General features: G+C 39.8%; 1 protein-coding gene across 4 annotated transcripts in view; it reads left to right on the top strand.

Annotated features, from left to right (window-relative positions):
• LAMA4 (laminin subunit alpha 4) overlaps positions 1–20,796 on the top strand; it is a 148,552-nt gene that overhangs the window by 93,122 nt on the left and 34,634 nt on the right. For all 4 annotated transcript variants that reach the window (XM_007190723.2, XM_007190724.2, XM_057528166.1 and 1 more), the window contains 6 exons: positions 6,664–6,812; positions 9,998–10,139; positions 10,752–10,848; positions 16,127–16,243; positions 17,836–18,015; positions 20,379–20,518. In XM_007190723.2, coding sequence (XP_007190785.2) covers positions 6,664–6,812; positions 9,998–10,139; positions 10,752–10,848; positions 16,127–16,243; positions 17,836–18,015; positions 20,379–20,518 — 825 coding nt within the window. The remainder of the gene's footprint in view (positions 1–6,663; positions 6,813–9,997; positions 10,140–10,751; positions 10,849–16,126; positions 16,244–17,835; positions 18,016–20,378; positions 20,519–20,796) is intronic.

Below are 20,796 nucleotides of genomic sequence, written 5' to 3' on the forward strand. Positions count from 1 at the left end.
ATGTTAGGGAAGTTTTTGACTATAATCTCTTCAAATATTTTCTCAGGTCCTTTCTCTCTCTCTTCTCCTTCTGGGACCCCTATAATGCGAATGTTGTTGCATTTAATGTTGTCCCAGAGGTCTCTTTGGCTGTTTTCAGTTCTTTTCATTCTTTTTTCTTTATTCTGTTCCACAGCAGTGAATTCCTCCATTCTGTCTTCCAGGTCACTTATCCGTTCTTCTGCCTCAGTTATTCTGCTATTGATTCCTTCTAGTGTAGTTTTCATTTCAGTTATTGTATTGTTCATCTCTGTTTGTTTGTTCTTTCATTCTTCTAGATCTTTGTTAAACATTTCTTGCATCTTCTCAGTCTTTGCCTCCATTGTTTTTCTGAGGTCCTGGATCATCTTCACTATCATTATTCTGAATTCTTTTTCTGAGGTTGCCTATCTCCACTTCATTTAGTTGTTTTTCTGGGGTTTTATCTTGTTCCTTCATCTGGTACATAGCCCTCTGCCTTTTCATCTTGTCTATCTTTCTGTGAATGTGGTTTTTGTTACACAGGCTGCAAGATTGTAGTTCTTCTTGCTTCTGCTGTCTGCCCTCTGGTGGATGAGGCTATCTAAGAGGCTTGTGTAAGTTTCCTGATGGGAGGGACTGGTGGTGGGTAGAGCTGACTGTTGCTCTGGTGGGCAGAGCTCAGTAAAACTTCAATCTGCTTGACTGTTGATGGGTGGGGCTGGGTTCCCTCCCTGTTGGTTGTTTGGCCTGAGGCAACCCAACACTTGAGCCTACCTGGGCTCTTTGATGGGGTTAATGACAGGCTCTGGGAGGGCTCATGCCAAGGAGTACTTCCCAGACCTTCTGCTGCCAGTGTCCTTGTCCCCACGGTGAGCCACAGCCACCCCCCGCCTCTGCAGGAGACCCTCCAACACTAGCAGGTAGCTCTGGTTCAGTCTCCCATGGGTCACTGCTCCTTCCCCCGGGTCCCGATGTGCACGCTACTTTGTGCGTGCCCTCCAAGAGTGGAGTCTCTGTTTCCCCCAGTCCTGTCGAAGTCCTGCAATCAAATCCCACTAGGCTTCAAAGTCTGATTCTCTAGGAATTCCTCCTCCCGTTGCCAGACCCCCAGGTTGGGAAGCCTGACGTGGGGCTCAGAACCTTCACTCCAGTGGGTGGACTTCTGTGGTATAAGTGTTCTCCAGTCTGTGAGTCACCCACCCAGCAGTTATGGGATTTGATTTTACTGTGACTGCGCCCCTCCTACTATCTCATTGTGGCTTCTCCTTTGTCTTTGGATGTGGGGTATTTTTTTTGGTGAGTTCCAGTGTCTTCCTGTCGATGATTGTCCAGCACCTAGTTGTGATTCTGGTGTTCTTACAAGAGGGAGTGAGAGCACATCCTTCTACTGCACCATCTTGGCTCCTCTCCCACAAAAGTACTCCTAGCTCATTTTTATTACCTTTAAAAGGATATTATTTTAAAGTCATCTGATCACTATCTCATGCTTTGACTATTTTAGCTTCCTCTCCATCCCTGACTTCCTCTCCATCCCTACTCCCACCACTATCCTTGGTGACATCAAAATCCAGATGGATGAGTCCACCAGCTCTCAGACCTCCAGTTCCTTGAACTTCTCCTGTCCACCAAGCTTTTCCTCCCATCCACCTCTGTAATCCCTAGTATGACCAGACCCAGATCTTGTCATCACTAAGAGTACCTCTCCCAAATCCCAGTATCAAGCATCTCCATCCCAGTATCAAGCACCTCCCTCCCTGAGCACCACCTCTTATCTCACTTGCTCTAGAAGGCACACTCCACCAATTCTCTAGCCACCCAAAACCTCCTCCATTTCATTTGCCCTTCCTTCCTTAAGGAGCCAAAATTATCAGTATAATCATTCTTTGCAAACACCCTTTACTTCCATACCTACCTCTTCCCCTATTGTACTCACCTGAGAATTCTAATCCCTTAACCCTGTAAACCCAAATACCCTCAGCATCGTGGCCACACCAGAGAAGCCAGTATGATGGGTGGGAAACCCACCTCCCCTTCTATCAGTCTGGCTGGTGAATTTGCTTCATGCTTCGCTGAAAATTAGGAACAAAGAGAGGATAATTCCCCTCATCTTCCCTCCCCAAAGCTACCAGTCTACCTGCATGTGTATCTACACTTCTGCCTTCCTTCCTATTATAGTTAGTGAAACGTCCCTTCTCCTGTCAAAGTTTAATCCCTCCACCTATGCTCTGAATCCCATCCTTCCTCTGCTCAAAAACATGGTTGCTGGGTTTCACTCCCAAACTGTGCCCTCTCTCTTCTGTTTTGCCCAATTCTTACTCTTTACTGAATCATTACTGCCAACATAGAAACATACTCTAGTGTCGCCTATCTTTTAAAAATTAAAAAGAAGAAAAGCCCTGCTCACATCCCCTCTAATCTCTGCCCCATTACTCTGCTTCACAGCAAAACATCTCAAGAGTCATTTACAGTTGCTGTTTCCACCTTCCAGCCACCCACTGTCTACTGTACTCAACCCACTCCAAATGGGATTCCATGTCCCTTCACTGAGACTATTTTTGTCCAGGTCATTAGCGACCTCAACATAGCCAAAACCATGGTTGTTTCTCTCTCCTCAGCTTTGTTAGCCCTGCCACTAATTACCCTTCCCTCTATTTTTAAAAACTTGGAGCTCCTGTCCTGGGTTCTCCAGTACCCCACTCATCTGATTCTTCTCCTTCCTCCATGGCCATTACTTCTCAGCCAACTTTGCTAGCTTCGCTTCTGCATGTCCACTATGTGGTAAATATTTTAGGCTCTGCAGGCCACATAAAACTGTTCTCCCTTATTCTTCTTTGTTTGGTTTGGTTTTATGTTTTTTAGAACTCTTTAAAAATGTAAAAAATATTCCTAGTGGGGAGCTATATAAAAATAGGCCTCAGGCCACACTTGGCCCTGGGCCACGTTGGTCCCTGCTCTGGATAATGAATGGTTCAGTGCTCAGTCCTGGGCCCTTTTTTCTACTTATACTCTCTCCCTAGTTGATCGCAATGAATCCCATGACTTTAAAGAACAATTAGATGCATGATTCCACAATGTGTACCTCTAGCTCTGAGACCTCCACTGAGTTCCAAGCTTCTATATCCAAACGCTTACTTGACATTTTCAAGTAAGAACTCAGCGTGGTATGTAGCTAAATCACAATTTCATCTACCACTTAGATGTGTGATAGGCATATCAAACTTAACATATTCTGAATAACACCCTCTTCCCTAGTTTCACCTAGCTCAGTAACTGGCACAATCCAATTGCTCAAATCAAAATTCTGGAGTCCTTCTTGATTTCTCCTTTCCCCTCACTCCCATTTCAACAAGACCTGTTGGCCCTACCTCCAAACCGAATCCTGATTTCTGACCACTACCCTCTTCTCTGCTGCTATTCTTGAGTATGAGTCCAAGTCTCCTTATCTCCAGCATGGACTTCTGAAAGAGCCTCCTACTGATTCATTTGCCTCCACACCTGCCCCTCAAGATCCATTCTCTATGCAGCAGCAGAACAATCCTTTAAAAACATAATCAGATAACATTATTTATCCCACACAAAACCTCCAGTGATACTTAAAGTAAGAAACAAACTCATGCTACATGGCCCGTGAGGCCGTAAGTGACCTTACTCTGGCCCACCTCTCTGACCTCATACCCACTCTCTCCCTCCTCACTACACTTCAGCCCACTCCTGTTCATACAGTCCAACTCCTCCCTGTTTTTCAAACACACCATACTTTTTCTTGCCTCAGGACTTTTGCACCTGCTATCCCCAGATCTTCAAATGTCTAGTGTCCTTGTGAACATTCAGTCCAAGTGGTTCTCTTGCCCTCGATCACTCTCTAACCCATCGTACCTGTTATCTTTTATTCCAAATATTTTTTATTCTCTGAAATTAGCTTGTTCATTTATTTAACCACTTGTTTTATTTATTACTGTATATTCCCGCTAGATTGTAAATTCCTTGAGAGTAGAGACTGTGTTCATAGCTATGTGTTCTATCTCCTGAAAGAGTACCTGGCACATAGTGGGTACACAATGAATATTTGTTGAGCAAATTAATGAGTAAAGGTAGAATATCCATGGTATTTTTTCTGCTTATACAACTAAAAACTTTTTTTTCAAAGTATTGTTCCCCAGATGACCAACCAAATGGACTACAGCCTTAATACTGTCTCCATAGACATAAACCCTATGTGCTAGGAACTATGCTACATTCTGGGAGTATAAAAATAAATTAAACATAGTCCCTGCCTTCTAAGATTATATAATCTGGTGGGTGGATAATAATGTAAAATCATTACAGTTGTGTGGCACGTGAATAATTGAAATACGTGGCAACACAGCTCACCCTAGAGAGGTTAGAGATGGCTTCATAAAGGAAGTGATATCTGAGCTGAATTTGGAAGGATGAGTAGAACTTTTCCAGGTGGATCAGACAGAAAACAAAGAGAAGTTATTCCAGACAGAGAAAATATGTGAAAAGGCACAGGTGCCAGAAAAAATTACGGAGCATGAAAACAACAATCAGTCAAGTTTGGACCATGGGATGTGGTTGGGTGGGAAGTGGTGAGAAATGATGAAATTGGTGAGAGGAGGAGTCAGTTGCTGAAGCCTCGCTTAGGAATTGGATTTGTTCATGCAAAGCAAGTGGCTGATTTTCAGAAGGGAAATAATATGATCAGATTTGCTTAATAGAAAGTTCACCATTCCTGCAAGGTGGTGGAGAATGGATCAGAAGACTAAAAGGCTGGGTTCAGAGAAAGGAGTTAGATCGCTCAGACAGGAAAGGACTGAGTCTAGCCCCTAGGAACACCAGCTTTGAAAGTCTTCTGCCTGGCCAGAGAAATAGGAGACCAGGAGAGAGCAGCATCACAGAAACTGGGGAAAATGAGGGTCTTAAGGCAGAGACAGTGACCAACACTGTCACAAACCAGAGACAGACCCAGTAAATACAGGAAAGTGTCTAATGGACCTGGCAGTATGGGGTCTGACATTGGGAACCTTGGGGCAAGAACCATTTCTGTGGTGAGCACTTCATCAACACAAGAGAAGAAGCTGCAGCGGAAGCTAGAGTCAAGTAATTGTTTGTTTGTTCTTTAGTAGGAACTTAAGCATATTTATATCTGAGAAGAGCCAATAGCTAGGGAGCAAGAAAACAGAAAACAGGAGCACTGAGAAAATAGGGGAGCATGCCTTGTACAGAAAAGGAACACTTTTCATCTTAAAATATGAGGAAGATGTAGCTATAAGTAAGTGTATAGGGTTGGCTGGGGAGGGAGTTGGGGGGTGGTAGCAAAGAGTTGGGGAAACTCCTGATTGTCGGTGTTGGAGGCTCTTAGGGGCTATCAAAAAATGGTACCCCTTTCAGCACCCAAGTTCTAAACAAGTTGAAAAATAAACAGTAAATATTACGACCAAGAATATCACCTTTATTTCAGCTAAATTGAGGGTGTGGCTTCTTAAGAGATCTCTTAGCCAAGAGGGATTGCTGATACTCAATCCCAGTATTAGGCAGGTCTGCCCACGGAGACCGGCAACACCGCAGGGTTCCTGGGGCGGGGAGGGGCTTCTGCCCAGGACAGCTTTCGCTGTGTGCAGGAGCACAGGGAAGCTCAGCTTTCTGCTAGCTGCTTGCTCCCAAGAGCAGAAGGGTGGAGCTGCGCAGGCTCTCTATAGTCATCCCCTAAATTGACCAAGCAGATAAACCACTCCTCCTCGCAGGGCAGAATAAGGAAAAGGTGGAAAGGTCTGTAGTTCCACTAATTGAGCTGCCTTCATAGGGGAGGAACATCACATTGGGAGCTGGAAAAAAGTGTTCCCACTAACAGTTAGCTCATGTCTTCTAAATAAAAAAGAAAATAAGGTGACCGGATGAGAATCGGAAAGGGGTGGGGGAAGGAATTATTATTGGCTTTGGAATGGTGACAGTGTTTAGAGTCACTGTGTGAGTGATGACTGGGAGAGCGAATTCTTTTCAGCGTTGAGGGCCCAGCCAAGGCTGAAAGTCATAAATTTGCAGCAGCATCCTGTGCGGGTCTTTAGCTAAGATCATAGGTCTACAGTTGAATTGAAAATTAAGGGAGGTCATGTTACAAGGTGAGTGTCAGGGAGAGTAGTCAGCAAAAGAAATGCAGCTGAGAGGTCAGATAAGATGAGAACTGAATGATACCCATTAGGTTTAGTAACTCAGAAATCATTAAGTGAATTTCTGTGTTGGTGGAGTATTGAGGTAAAAACCAGACTGGAATAGGTCAAAAGCGTGAATTTAAAGATGATGAGATAGAGATAGCATGCAGAAAAACTTTTTTTGGGGGGGGGGTGTCTATTTTGCTATGAAAGGAATAAAAAAGTCGGGTAATAACATTAGGGAGAAGTGTAGACAATGGAGGGTTTCTGTTTAGTTTTCTTTTCGGATGAGAGATGGCAGAGCATGTCTGAATGCTAGGGAAGCAATCAGTAGAGAAGGAGTTGAAGATGCAAGTAGATAAATATCTATGTATAACCTTTTAGACTCTTGTAGATCTGTCCTGAAACTTACTGAACTTCATAGTAAGGAGGAATAGAGATTATCTTTGGTGCTCCCTGGGAAAAATATTTTAAGTCCCTCTAAATTCAATTCTTTTTTAAATATTTTCTTTAGAATGCATCAGGGATTTATGCTGAAATAGATGGAGCCAAAAATGAACTACAAAGAAAACTATCCAACCTAAGCAACCTCAGTCATGATTTAGTTCAGGAGGCTGTTGACCATGCACAGAACCTTCAACAAGAGGCTGATGAATTGAGCAGGTAATATCCTGGTTTTAGAAATGCAAACATCTTTATAGGCTGAGTAACTTATTTTTATTCAATTTCACATGACAGGGTTGCTGGGATACAGTGTTAGCAGTTTGGTTTTAGAGTTGGGTTTGCTTATTTTTCTGTTTGTTGGTTGGCCAGTCTGAGAGCCAATTATTGTTTATTGCGGTTGCTTTGGGGAGACAGTTTTTCGATTTTAAAAAATCTGTCAGATTAGAGACCTGTGTTGTGGGAGGGGTAGTTCTGTTCCACATTATTGATAAGATAACCTAACACATTTTAGTTATAGGAACATAACTGCTGCCTAAAATAGTATCAAGTAAATCAGATCCCTCTGCAAGGTCTAATTCTGCCATCATCACCTATTTATTTCAGAGACAGCATTAGCTTTCCACACCCAAGTGTCTTAAGTAAAGCTGGTTGGAAGTTGGCAATACGTGGGGCTTGTGGCAGGTACTCCAGCCACTCCACAGTGCCCAGCAGGAACTATTTGATTTCAACACCTGTTAAGAGAAAAATCAATTGATAATTTTCCTCGCAGTATCTAGAAGAGAGTCCTAAGCACTCAGTTAATGTTAATTGAAATGTACTAAAAGATTGGCATTGAATTCATGACCCTGAAAAAATAGGTAATAATGAGATCATTATAGAGAAAGACTGCAAGTCTGGCAATTAGAAACAAGGATCGTGAAGGTCATGAATAAAATAAGACCCAGTATTCACTTCTGTTCAAAACTTAAATCACCTTTCTTTCCTGATTGCCAAGGGCAGGGGTGGGAGAGGGGATGGAGAGATCATGGGTGAAACCTTGATGTGTGAGATGGTGTTGTATCCAGCTCAGTGTCATGCTCCCAGGAAATGTGCTTTTGATCAAGCCAATAAAATGGAACTTGGAGAAAATACTAGTTTTGGTAACAACTGTATTGGTAGATTATTATTTTTGAGATTAATTCTGTGGCTCTCTTCATTGTTCTTTTGTCATTTAGTAACTACATCGCATTGAATGGGATCCCAACACAGACCTTCCCAACCCTGCAGCAAACAGTGTTCTAGCTAGAACTTCTAAGGAAGTTACCCCATGCTTTACATGAAACATGATCAGAAATATCAATCACCCTGTAGTCCCTTTTTTATGTTTAGCATATTTCTGACTACATATATTCAGGAAAACATCCAAATTTATAGACGTCTTCCCTTCAAAATGTGACTATTCTTCAACATCTATCTGGTGTGCCCAGTGATTTACATGTTTTGCCTCAAACAGAGATAAACATAATTCATCAAGAAGCTTCCATTTCAAAAGCACATCTTTATTTTGTATCTTGATGTAGTACCTGTTTTGTGCCTAGTAATGAAAACAAAGTAATAAAGGCTTTTTGTTTCAAGCTCTTTGATATATCTGCTCACCACTCTAGCCAGCAAAATTTTTAAATATTAATAAATATTGGTAACATTTTATACCTTTTATCCCTTTCTTTTAAAACTTCCTCAGGTTTTACTCTCTGTGCCATTTCTGAGAACAGGGGGTTGTGGGGAGATTTAAGTAGCAGGCATTTGGATCAGTATTTCCTCTGCAGAGCAGGGCTGCGTTATGACCTTCATGGGCCATAAAAAATTTCTTTTAATTATATGTCATTACTACGTTAGTATAAAGGCTAATGTAATCATTATTGTTATCCTCATTTTTTTCTTCTGATTTTAAAAAAGTTAACATGAAAGCATCTTTGTGGGCCCCTGAATGGATGTCAGCCCTACTGCAGAGGAGCCAGAATGATGATGAACTCGGACCAAAAAGGAGAAAGTTGCCAAGGAAATACAGAGGAAGTTCCTCTGAGCCTAAGCCGGTGTACAGGGACTGAAACTGGTTGGAGGAGGCTGAGAAACAATTGGCTGAGCTCAATAGGTCAGGGTGGTGTGAAGAGAGGAGCCAGTGTAGGATCTGCAGTGTCATGTACTGCATCACAGAGAATCTTCTGAGAAGTTACTGATGAATAAAGTGATACTAGTCATCAATTTATGGAATTGGGAAAAACGTATGGAACTGGTGGATTTAAGACTGAATAAAATTAAGACAAAGGATTCAGGATGAGCTGCAGAAGAGGGGTCTGGAGTTTGTATTACAGAGGAAGAAGTGTTTGTCAATAATATGAATTATTGTGTGGATACACTTACAGTTTGAAATTTCCATTTAGGAACTGGTTTAGGTAAAATAAATCCTGAGATTTACTGGATGCCAGGCATGGAACCAAGCATTACACATATTTTATCCCTGTTAGACCTCATATGAATCCTCTGAGGCACATACTGTTATCAACTCCTATGTGAGGGTGTCCAGTGCACCATGGTGTAAGTACGTGTTAGAGGAACCTTACAGGGGCCAGAAGGGACAAAGGCAGAGAACGTGGTGTCAGGGCAGGGGTGGTTGTGAGATGAGGCTGTGCACTTAAGCGGGGGCAGCTGGGCCTCAGGAGTGAGACAGAGCTTAACCATGTTTGCCCTGGGCAAGCTATGCACCCTTCCTCAGAGCCTCAGCAACTTTTATGGAAAAAGGAATAACAATATCAACTTCATGGGTGTGGTAAGATTTAGAGACATAATATATGGAACGGGGCTAGCCCAGTGTCTGCACATGATGCTCAATATGTGTTATAACCTTGCTTAAAGAAAAATGTGATCTGTTACATAAAAGAAGGAAAAAAGATTGAATAGAGTGAAACCAACTAGTATTTAACACCAGCTGAGGTTATGCACCCTCTCCAAGGGCCTTAGTTTCTTTGCCAGGCAGGGAATAACAATGCTGATCCGGGTAAGCAGCAGGTGGGGATGATTGTGGGTTCATTCTTCTGCCTGAAGCCACCACGTAAACAAACTCTTGAGTAAAGAGGTGCAGACGCTGTTATTAAATCAGCATTTCGTTTCCCTGAGGCTACTACCAGGCAGGCAGTTGCCAAGGAACCAAAACAAGGTGAAGCCTTGAGGGAACCAAAAGTAGAGGAATGCAAAGAAAATGTGCCCCTAGGAAAGGCAGCTCGGGAAAACCTTGCCCAGCCAGGTAACTTTAAATAACAGGAAGGAAGTACCTTTGGTCCCAGAAGTACTCCAATCAGGCCCTAAAAATGGCCCTATTTCCCAAGAAGGTAAGAAGGAGAAATAATGCCACGTTTGTTTATTAACAGGAATTTGCACAGTTCAGATGTGAATGGGCTGGTACAGAAGGCTTTGGACGCTTCAAATGTCTATGAAAATATTGCCAATTATGTTACTGAAGCCAATGAAACGGCAGAACAGGCTTTGAACATCACTGATCGAATATATGATGTGAGTATTCCCTTACTTTAACATTCATTTATATGTTGCCTTTTCCTGGCTTATGACTTTTCTGTTTCCTAATGTCATCTGTTGAGCTTCCAACGTAATACAAATGGCAGAAAGGGCAGGAGAACTAAGAAAAGACCATTTTATTTATGTTATGAATGTTTCAGTAATGCAGATTCTTCAAGGTGTGTCATACTCCAATCAGCAAATGCCAGTTTCTTTGACAGCTTTTTTTTTTTAAACCAAAGTTCCTGAATAAAAAATATTTAAGACTAGTTCCTGCTGATAGAAAAGATACTTTATGCATACATTCAGATTTCCTCAACTCAAAAGTTGTTTATTCAACAGCGTTTTCACGACAAGCACTTTGGTGGGCCCTTGGCCAAGCACTATTCCAAGTTCACTGAATTTTCCTCAAAAACCATTTATCTTGAAAATGTCAAGGATATTATTTTCTCATGTTCACATTTGACCTTGATTTTGAGCTATGAAAATGAAGCTGTATGAATTTTGCTTGGTGTTTAGCAGATAAACTGTATCATTGAAATCCTAGAATGATGAAAAGTTGATTTCTTCTGCTGTCATTCTTACTCTCTCCATCCAATTTCCTTGTAGGCTGTGAGTGGGATTGATACGCAAATCATTTACCATAAAGATGAGAGTGAGAACCTCCTCAATCAAGCCAGAGAGCTGCAAGCAAGGGCAAATTCTAGTAAATATCTTCTCTTTCCTGTCTTCCTTCTGATTTATAGCTGCTTCCCTCCTTTCACACAGTGTTTCTGCATATAAACAGAGGTTTCAAAATGCTAGGATTAAAGAATAAATTATATTTCATCTGAATAATAAAGAAGCAAGTATTAGATATTTTCAAATAAATTGTGGTTTTAAAAAAATTCCAGGGCTTCCCTGGTGGCGCAGTGGTTGAGAATCTGCCTGCCAATGCAGGGGACACGGGTTCGTGCCCCGGTCTGGGAAGATCCCACATACCACAGAGCAGCTGGGCCCGTGAGCCACAATTGCTGAGCCTGCGCGTCTGGAGCCTGTGCTCCGCAACAAGAGAGGCCGCAACAGTGAGAGGCCCGCGCACCGCGATGAAGAGTGGCCCCCGCTTGCCGCAACTAGAGAAAGCCCTCGCACAGAAACGAAGACCCAACACACCCATAAATAATAAATAAATAAATTTAAAAAAAAAAAAAAGCTAAAAAAAAAAAAAATTCCATGTAGTAAAATTACATGGAAACATATAGTTATCCAACATATAGTGGATATTCTTGCTAATCAAAAAGGCTAATTCTTGCTAATCAAAATAGAAACTTACTATAAATACCAATTCTCAAGGAGATAGTACCATAAAATACACTTTAACACTAAAATTATATTGCACATAATGTAACCTTCCTTCAACAATTCAGAAGGCCCTTTAAAGTTTTACCATGAAGGGATGGGTCAGCACTGTGAAAGTCGGGAGGACAGGGTACCACAAAGCCATCTGGTTTTTTGCACTTTCTTGTAGTTTGTGTTATACAAGTTTGCTGTATTTAGGACAAGCCTAATGACCGTATGGAAAAAAGCACTTCCAAAGGCTGGTGTCTGCACCTGCTAAATCAAGCACATCTCAGAGTGGGAGAGGGAGGAAAAAATAAAAGTGAAATCATTTCAGTTAGTTTTGAATCTTATGAGTTACTCTTGAAAACAATCAAACTAAGAATTTTACTAAACCTTACTCATCTCTGAGGTAATGAGCTCATTCCTAAGGATTTTCGAGCATTGACTAATGAGGTTGGAAATCCATTATCTAGCTAACTTCTACCACCTAAAAACAAAGACCAAGTTTGAAACTGAAAATTTCATGTGATTTTATCAAAGCAATTAACCTGAAGTCTAACTGTACATTTTCTCTCTTTTTTAAATGTAGAGCCATTATATAGAGAAAATAAATGCATTTGTTTTTCATATGCAGACTATTTAACTATTTAATTACCATAAAGCAGCTATTATCTGGGTAAACAGACAATAAAAATGCTCTTTCTTCATTCTAATTAATTCATTATACAAGTTTAGTCTAAACATGCTCTTTAGAAAAGAATTAGAATGTTAGCAGTAAAGAATTAGAATACTTATAGTAAGATATTTTTGGATAAATGTTGTCATATGTATGTATTGCTTTTGTTTGTGAAGACCAGAGTATGTGGGTCTTCACGATGCAGTGACTTAAATATTTTATTCTCCTTGATAATTTGCAAGGTATTTTCTCAATCCTGTCATTATTGAGTTGTTGAACCTCATGAAAGCAATTTTTCTATTCTGATAATGCTATCTCTTCAAAGTTCCATATTTTATGTGTAGATAAATCTCTCTGCGTTGGTCTCTCTGAATATTTTGCAGATCTGGCCACCTATTTCATGATCTTGTTTGGTTAAATCCCTTCATATGTTTATTTGCCAAAGGGACACTGATGGGGAGTTAGGACTGTGTGGATCAGAACTTGCCTCCCTTTAGGAAATATGCATGTTTGTAATATAAATTCAGATGTTCAGATTGAACCATATTTCATCTATTGAGTTACATTGTAATTTCAGATTACTGTTAATTCATTTCCAAATGAATTTCAATGATCAGTAATCTTTATTTACCAGATTTCCTTTTTTTCATTATCTATATCAAATAGCCATCTGTAATAAACTCAGGAAGCTGCTGTCTTTTAAAATCTTCTACTGAATTAATTTGTAAAATGAAAAATGTCTATATAAGACAGTGGGTTCCAAATAGGACAGACTTTTTTTGTTTGTTTTTTAATAAATTTATTTTTTTTAATTTATTTATTTATTTATTTTTGCTGTGTTGGGTCTTTGTTTCTGTGCGAGGGCTTTCTCTAGTTACGGCGAGCGGGGGCCACTCTTCATCGCGGTACACGGACCTCTCACTGTCGCGGCCTCTCTTGTTGCGGAGCACAGGCTCCAGACGCGCAGGCTCAGTAGTTGTGGCTCACGGGCCTAGTTGCTCCGCAGTATGTGGGAGCCCCAGACCAGGGCTCGAACCCATGTCCCCTGCATTGGCAGGCAGACTCTAAACCACTGCGCCACCAGGGAAGCCCTAGGACAGACTTTTTATGAAGCATTTCTTCTTATGACCATCCAGCCCCAAATCGACTTTCTTTCTCCTATTTTATCAAAAACTCCAAATATAGTTAAATATATTCTTTCTCAGTATATCAGCCAGTGTTTTTTGCAGTAACAAGACCCAAAAGGAAGAGCTGAATAGATTGCTTGTATCACAATATTCAAAAATTGAAACTAAAAGAGGGAGAGAGGGTGCAAAACAGCAACAAAGTATGTTTAAGACCCTCCTTGAATTCTGGGAAATTATTGGCACTACCCAGAGGAAACAAGAAAGAAGTGCTTGTACTTTGGTTACATTGTACTTGGTACAAGTACATTGACAGAATCAACTAAGCATCACCCGTATATGCCCATTATGTACATATATGGGGAAAAGATAACTGAACAATAAACCAAGCACACCAAGACTGTATAATTGAAAAGAGACAGTACACCATGGGAGAGTATATATTTGCAAGCCCATTGGAGTGAAAGAAAAGAAGGGGAAGTGGAGAAATTATTTTTTTGTTTGTCAAGAAACACACATTTCCTGATGCTTTGGAAGTAAACAAAGCATGAAACAAGTATTCTTGGGAAAGTTGATCAGTTCAGGTGACAAGATATACATCATGACTTGTTTAGATTTGTGCCAAGGTAGCCCCAGTTAGGGTCTATGCTACAAGTACATTTTCAAGAATAATTTTTTAAGACAAAGACTAATTATCAAAACTGATGCAAGAACGAATAGAAAATCTGATAGAACTGTATGTACATACATGTGTATAATAAATCTAATCAGTAATTAAGCCCTCCCACAAAGAAATCTCAAGGCTCAGATGGCTCCACCAGTGAATTCTCCAAAACATTTAAAGAAGAAATAACACTATTAGTACATAAATTCTTCCAGAAAATAGAAAAGGAGGAAATACTCTCTTTTTTCTATGAAGCCAACAAAACTTAGATATCAAAACCTAAGGACGGTTATAAACAAGGAAAAATATAAGCCAAATTCTCTCTTAAAAAGAGATGTGAAACTCCTAATCAGGATATTAGCCAATCAAATCTAGCATACATAGAAATGGTAATACATGACCAAGTTAGGTTTATTCCAGGATTTCAATGATATTTTAACATTTAAAACATCAGTAGCAATTCACCACATTTACAGAACATAGGAGAACATTCATATGCTTATCTCACTACATGCAGGAAGATCATTTAACAAAACTCGCTACCCACTCATGTTTTAAAAAAACTCATAGCAAACTAGGAATAGAAGGAAACTTCCATAATCTAATAAAGAATAATAAAATAATATTCAACAAACCGATATTCATACTGAAATATTGAAAGCTTTTCCATTAAGATTGGAAATAAAACAAGGATTCCCCACATTATCAATTCAATGTGTAAATATCCAGTTTAATTCTATGTAAAACAATTAGAAATTAACTTTTTTTAAAATAACACCATTTGCAATAACATAAATTACCTAGGAATAAATCTGATGAAAGATGCTAAGATCTTTACACATGAAACTATAATACGCTACTGAAGAAATTAAAAGATCTAAATAAATGGAGATCAAAATAAGAATTTAGGGCTTCCCTGGTGGCGCAGTGGTTGGGAGTCTGCCTGCCAGTTCAGGGGACGCGGGTTCGGGCCCTGGTCTGGGAGGATACCGCGTGCCGCGAAGCGGCTGGGCCCGTGAGCCATGATTGCTGGGCCTGCGCGTCTGGAGCCTGTGCTCCGCGGCGGGAGGGGCCGCGATGGTGGGGACCCCCCCCCTCCGCGCACCGCGGTGGGGGGTGGCCCCCGCTTGCCGCGGCTGGAGAGGGCCCTCACAGAGAGGCGAGGACCCAACACAGCCATAAATAAATAAATAAATAAATAAATACTTTAAAAATAAATAAATAAATAAGAATTTAGATCTAGGGAAGAATAAATAAAAACTGTTCATTAAGTGTAAGACTTGAATTTGTAAAAATAACAGTTTCTGCCAAAATTTATAGATTCAATATAATCTCAATTAAAGTACCAGAACTGTATATACATATACAGGATGCTTTTAGAATTTCTTTGGAAATGGGAGTGGATGGGGGTAGGCAAGAATAGCCCGCACAGTCTTGAAGAATTAAAAAAAAAAAAAAAAAAAACTAGAAGGCTTAAACTACCCAATATCAAGACTTACAACTGTACAAAAATTAAGACAGAGGTACAAAAAGATTTTTAAAATTACAATACTCTATCATTTCTTTTGAATAAAGCTTAAAAATAGACACAACTAACGGACAGAGATAGGATTCAGCATAGTGGTCACCTTTGAGTAATCATGGAGGTCCCAGGAAACCGTAACGGGCTAATAATGCTTTTAAAAATGCTTTTCTTGACCTGGGCGCTGGTTATATTTTGTGTTCAGTTTGTGAAAGCTCATCAAGCTGTACACTTATAATTGTGTACCCTTTTCTAGATGTGTGTTGTGTATCAATTAAAATTTATTAAAACAATCAAGAAAAATAATTATTCTTATCTAACCAGTTATCACGATAAGTATAGATAGATCTTTTCAGCTCTTTATCAATCGTGCTGCTCGTGGTTGTTAGTCACAGCAGTGCTATATTTTTCAATCAAAAAAGTTAGCCATTATCTGTACATCCGTATGAGTTACTTTATGACATCCTAAATCACTCCCAAGCAGTGTTACAAGTTTTCTGCAGTCCTTTACCTCTGAGTTGAAATGCCGCTTTCCAGAATTGGTGTTCTATGTTTATGTCATATTCAGAATATTGCAGATGACTTAGTGGTACAAACCAGAATTTTCCTTGTTGCAGTGGAGATTTCTTTCCTGGCATCTTTGCCCTACTTGTACTTTTTTTGGCTTCTTCTCCACAGGCAATGATGAGGCAGTGGCTGACACCAGTAGGCGCGTGGGTGGAGCCCTAGCAAGGAAGACTGCCCTCAAAAACAGATTAAATGATGCCATTAAGAGACTACAAGCCACAGAGAGAGGTGAGGATCTCAGGGAGAACTTAAGGCTCATCTGTTTGTTCACTAGTGTTAAGGTAAACCTTTGAGGAAAGAGTAGGTGATTATTTGCTTTTTAATCTTTTTATAAATATTGCTTTCTGATGACAAAAGAAACTATGTTTATCTCACTCACACACGCACACACATACACACAAAAGTCCTGGAAAATAATAAAAGCTGTAGTCACATCACCTAGGGGTGACAATTAAATTTGAGAGCATTTTCCTCCAGTCTTGTGTGTATGTGTGTGTGTGCACGCATGCATGTCAATGAGATCATGATGTTTATACTATTTGGTAACCTACTTTCTTGTGAACATCCTTTTTCATTAACAGATATGCCCTAATTTGGTTATTGGGTTTCTCTGGCCCCAGCAGTAAACAGCTGCTCTCTGTTAACATGCCATGTCATTCTTATAGTGCAAGCAGGGAGACCACTGAGCCAGAGAGAAAAACAAGAGCACTCATGCTGCCTAATCTGGAACTACAGTGGTATCTTAGAAAGATGTGATTGGGCGCATTAAGTGCCTTTCCCGGCATAGTGAAAGTTAACACATTGCTGCTGGATGTGGTGTTTCACTACACAGAGCAAATTCAGCTACAGAACTACAGGATGCCAAAGCCCTGGCCAGAAGGGTGTCATCAGCATCACCAGAGCTACCACATGCTAAGCACTGGGCTGTGTTTTACAAACATTATCTCATGTGGGAAAGTATTGCTGTTGCCTTTAGGCTGATGTGAACCCTGAAGCTTGTCAAGGTTGGGGAACTTGCTCCAAAAGGCACAGCCACAAAAAGAAGCAGACCCAGGATTCAAAGCTACATCCATCAGAGTTCAGAGCATGAGGAGTTAAGTTAAATGTTTCTCCAGTTAAAAATAATTAAAGCTACAACCTCACCTGAGTGATTTTTAATTGTTTTTATTACAGAAATAATACATGACCATTATAGAAAAATTAGAAAATATAAACAAAAAAAGAGAAAGAAGAGAAATCTTTTATAATCTCATTACCCAGGAAAAAAACCATTTTCTTGTAAACTTATATTGTTTTTATTTTAAATATATAACTTAAAAAAAATTTCACTATAGACCTCTTTTGAAACTTGCTTTTCTTATTCAAAAATACCTTTCCTTATCAATTTACTTCTGTACTAGAGCATCATTTTTATGGCAGAAGGTGTCCCACAAAGAAGAAAGTGATATTTACAATGAATTTCAGACATAAGCATTTTATGAGTTAGTATCTCATATGCATTTTCTATAGCTTCCTCACCAGGTCTCTATCCTGAAGAAATGCTACTCTTTTTTTTTAATTTCCCTTTAATTTGGAAATGTTTTAAATGAACGACATGATTTTAATGAGACTTTAGGGTCTTTCAAGCTCACTTGTTAATACTATTTGCAATATTCTAGTGCACCTGACTTACACCATAATTAACATTTATTTAAAGATCTCGGGTTTGGCTGAAAAGCCTGAATTTGAGGTCTCTCATCCCAGTGATGAACTGGATATTCATGACCCCATCAAATGTCCTTCTTCTTTGCAAAGTAAATGTCCTTGTGCTCTGTGTGAAGGTGACGCTCAGCAGCGCCTGGGTCAGTCCAAGCTGATCACCGCGGAAGCTAACAAGACCACAATGGAAGTCCAGCAGGCGGCCGCCCCGATGGCTAACAATCTAACCAACTGGTCACAGAATCTTCAACATTTTGACTCATCTGCTTACAACACTGCAGTGGACTCTGCCAGAGACGCAGGTATCACTTAGTAACTTCACAATTTGCATCCAATTGAGGAACTGGCCATTAAACCCTACACATCTTTTGTTAAGAAGCAATTTTTTTCATTCAAGTTTTAGATTGGAATATTGTAGAAGTTAGCTTAGAAAAGGATAAAAACTTTTGCTCAGTTCATCTATCAATATATATGTATGTGTGTGGGCATAGGAAATATATGTATTTCCCATAAATAAACACCAGACAGGTTGAGTCAATTTTTTTCTAGGTGAAATAATGGTAGCACTTGTTTTTATCAATGTAAGAGTGATTCTTTGGGGAAGAAGGGCAATCACCTGTTAGAATAAATATGTTAACAAAATATTGGTTTGCTTTTAGGAAAAAAATTTACTAAACAGCACTGCTGTTACTAAACATCATTGCTTTTTCCTTACCTGAGTAAAGCAGGTTATTACCAACGAGTACTGAATATGGCCAAATATAACTTAAGCTTCCCATTAAGAAGTAAAGTCTGTTGGCCAACTTGAATATAAATATATAGTAATGAAGATGAAATATGTTGATATCTATCTAATTAATTTAGTTATGCATAGATATTAAAATCACATATTACTTGAGAATTTTTTTCCAGTCTCATATTTTTATTCCATCTTTTCGTATCTCCTAAATATCAATGTCTTTGTCATGATTAGAACTTCCAGTTCTCCAGAATGGTTTTGCAGACCATATTCCCTTCACTTCCATCTGGATTAAGAACCAACTTTTTAAATCCACGTATGGATTTGTCCATCGCTAGAAATTTTATCCCAGGGCACAATATCCATTCCTGTAATAGGAAGATAGCTCTTTTATACTCATCTTTTAAGTATATATTCATGAGCCCTTCGTGTAACCACTCAATTTCTTTTGAAACTTAATCTTTAAAAAATTTGCCTACATGATATCCAATATTTACATTTGTAAAGATATTGCCTCAGGAATATTTACTAAATCGGTGTTAATTTTTTTTCCTCCTTGTGCAGTACCATCAGTGATCCCAGTAACCATCTAGAACTAACACTAATTGTGTGCTTTCCTCAAATAGCATTCTGTGGTTCAAAACAAAGTAAATGAAAAAGCATACCATAATATGAGACTTCATAAAGACTATAAAGTGGCTGCCTTTCTCTGAGAGAATTGAGGGTAGAGAAACCCTGTTTTGTACACATTTTCATAATCAACATTTAATGTAATGCTTTAAACATACTTTATTGCCTCTGATGTTGAAGACTATTATACTATAGCAATAGCCATCTTATAGCATAGCTATTGTGGTCAGTGATCCAAATAACAAATGTTTACCGCTGTATTAACAAACACACTAAGTGATAGTAGCTATTATTTACCTGATTTCATTCCTTTTGCTGGAGAAGCACCTTGTTTCCTAAGTACAGAAAAGAGAAGTTTCCTAGGTCCTCACTGACATATTCTCCTGAATATGTTTGGCTCCAGGAAGAGGCTTGCTTAGTTTGGCTCCAGGAAGAGGCTTGCTTTTGTTCAGCTGCTAATGCTCAGTGACCATGCCCTACCCTTAGATAGGAGTTTGCTCAAAGATGTTTATTTCCAAGTCCAGTGGTTCTCAAACACTAGTGTGTGTCAGAATCACCTGAGCCCCACCTCCATGTTGCTGGTCTGGGGACCACACATGGAGAGCCAGTGCTCCAGTCCATGAAACTTTGGAGAAAGTTACGGCATTCTCTGTGTCTGGGGTTCTTTCATCAAGCTGTATCCTTATGATTTGTGCTCTTTTCTCTGTGTGTGTTATACATCCCCCCTCCCCACACAACAAAAAGTAACCTAAAAAGTCAGTAAGATCTGCTCCTACCATCACCTTTGTCTGGGACCATAAACCATGGCTGCCCCTCACCTTGGCACAACTGCCACTTTTCTGGATGCTCCCTTGTTTCTTCCATCTAGCTCTGCCTCTGCTGGGACCACTGCAGTGGCACTCTGATATCTGAACAGGCATTTTGGAAAACAAGATGCCACCTCCTTTTGCCCAGCATTCCTTTTGACCTGTTGTATCAGTTATATTAGAAATGCAAGCAGAACTTGTGCTATATAGTGAAATGAACATCTGCATATTTGTCATGGGCCCTGCCCTTTAGAAGTGTACATTATGTGTCAGCTTGCTCTGCATACAATTTATAGTTCAATATGTATATAAATGTCACAAGATAGGAACTGATTATGCTTTGGGCTTAGCTACTAATTTTTCAGAATTAAAAATAATTTCTTATAGTTCTACCAGAAGTAACCATGTATTTGTTGTCTCTTCATCTCATTCCTGAAGTAGACTTAATACTGAGGTATCTACTCAAGTGATTAATTTTTATTAACTGCAGTTGGAAATCTGACAGAGGTTGTCCCTCAGCTCCTGGATCAGCTTCGCACGGTAGAGCAGAAGCGGCCTGCAAGCAACGTTTCTGCCAGTATCCAGAGGATCCGAGAGCTCATTGCTCAGACCAGAAGTGTTGCCAGCAAGGTAACCAGTGAAAGGAGTCGTCATCAGTCACTCGGTGACTCAGGATCCTTGGGCAGCTTCCAGAGCTGGAAACTTTCTACTATATTATCCAACTTGGTAGTTCTCAGCTCTATCCGTTCATTAGAATCATGTGAGGAGCTCTGAAAACCAAACCAATTCCTGGTCCCAACCTCAAAGCAATACTCATGCTCTCTAGAGGAAGGGCTCAGAACCTGTATTTTTTTGAAGCTCCTCAGTGATTCTAATGTGTAATCAAGATTAAGAAGCACACATTTAAC

This window comes from Balaenoptera acutorostrata, chromosome 14, assembly GCF_949987535.1.
Source record: "Balaenoptera acutorostrata chromosome 14, mBalAcu1.1, whole genome shotgun sequence".
Classification (NCBI taxonomy): Eukaryota; Metazoa; Chordata; class Mammalia; order Artiodactyla; family Balaenopteridae; genus Balaenoptera; species Balaenoptera acutorostrata.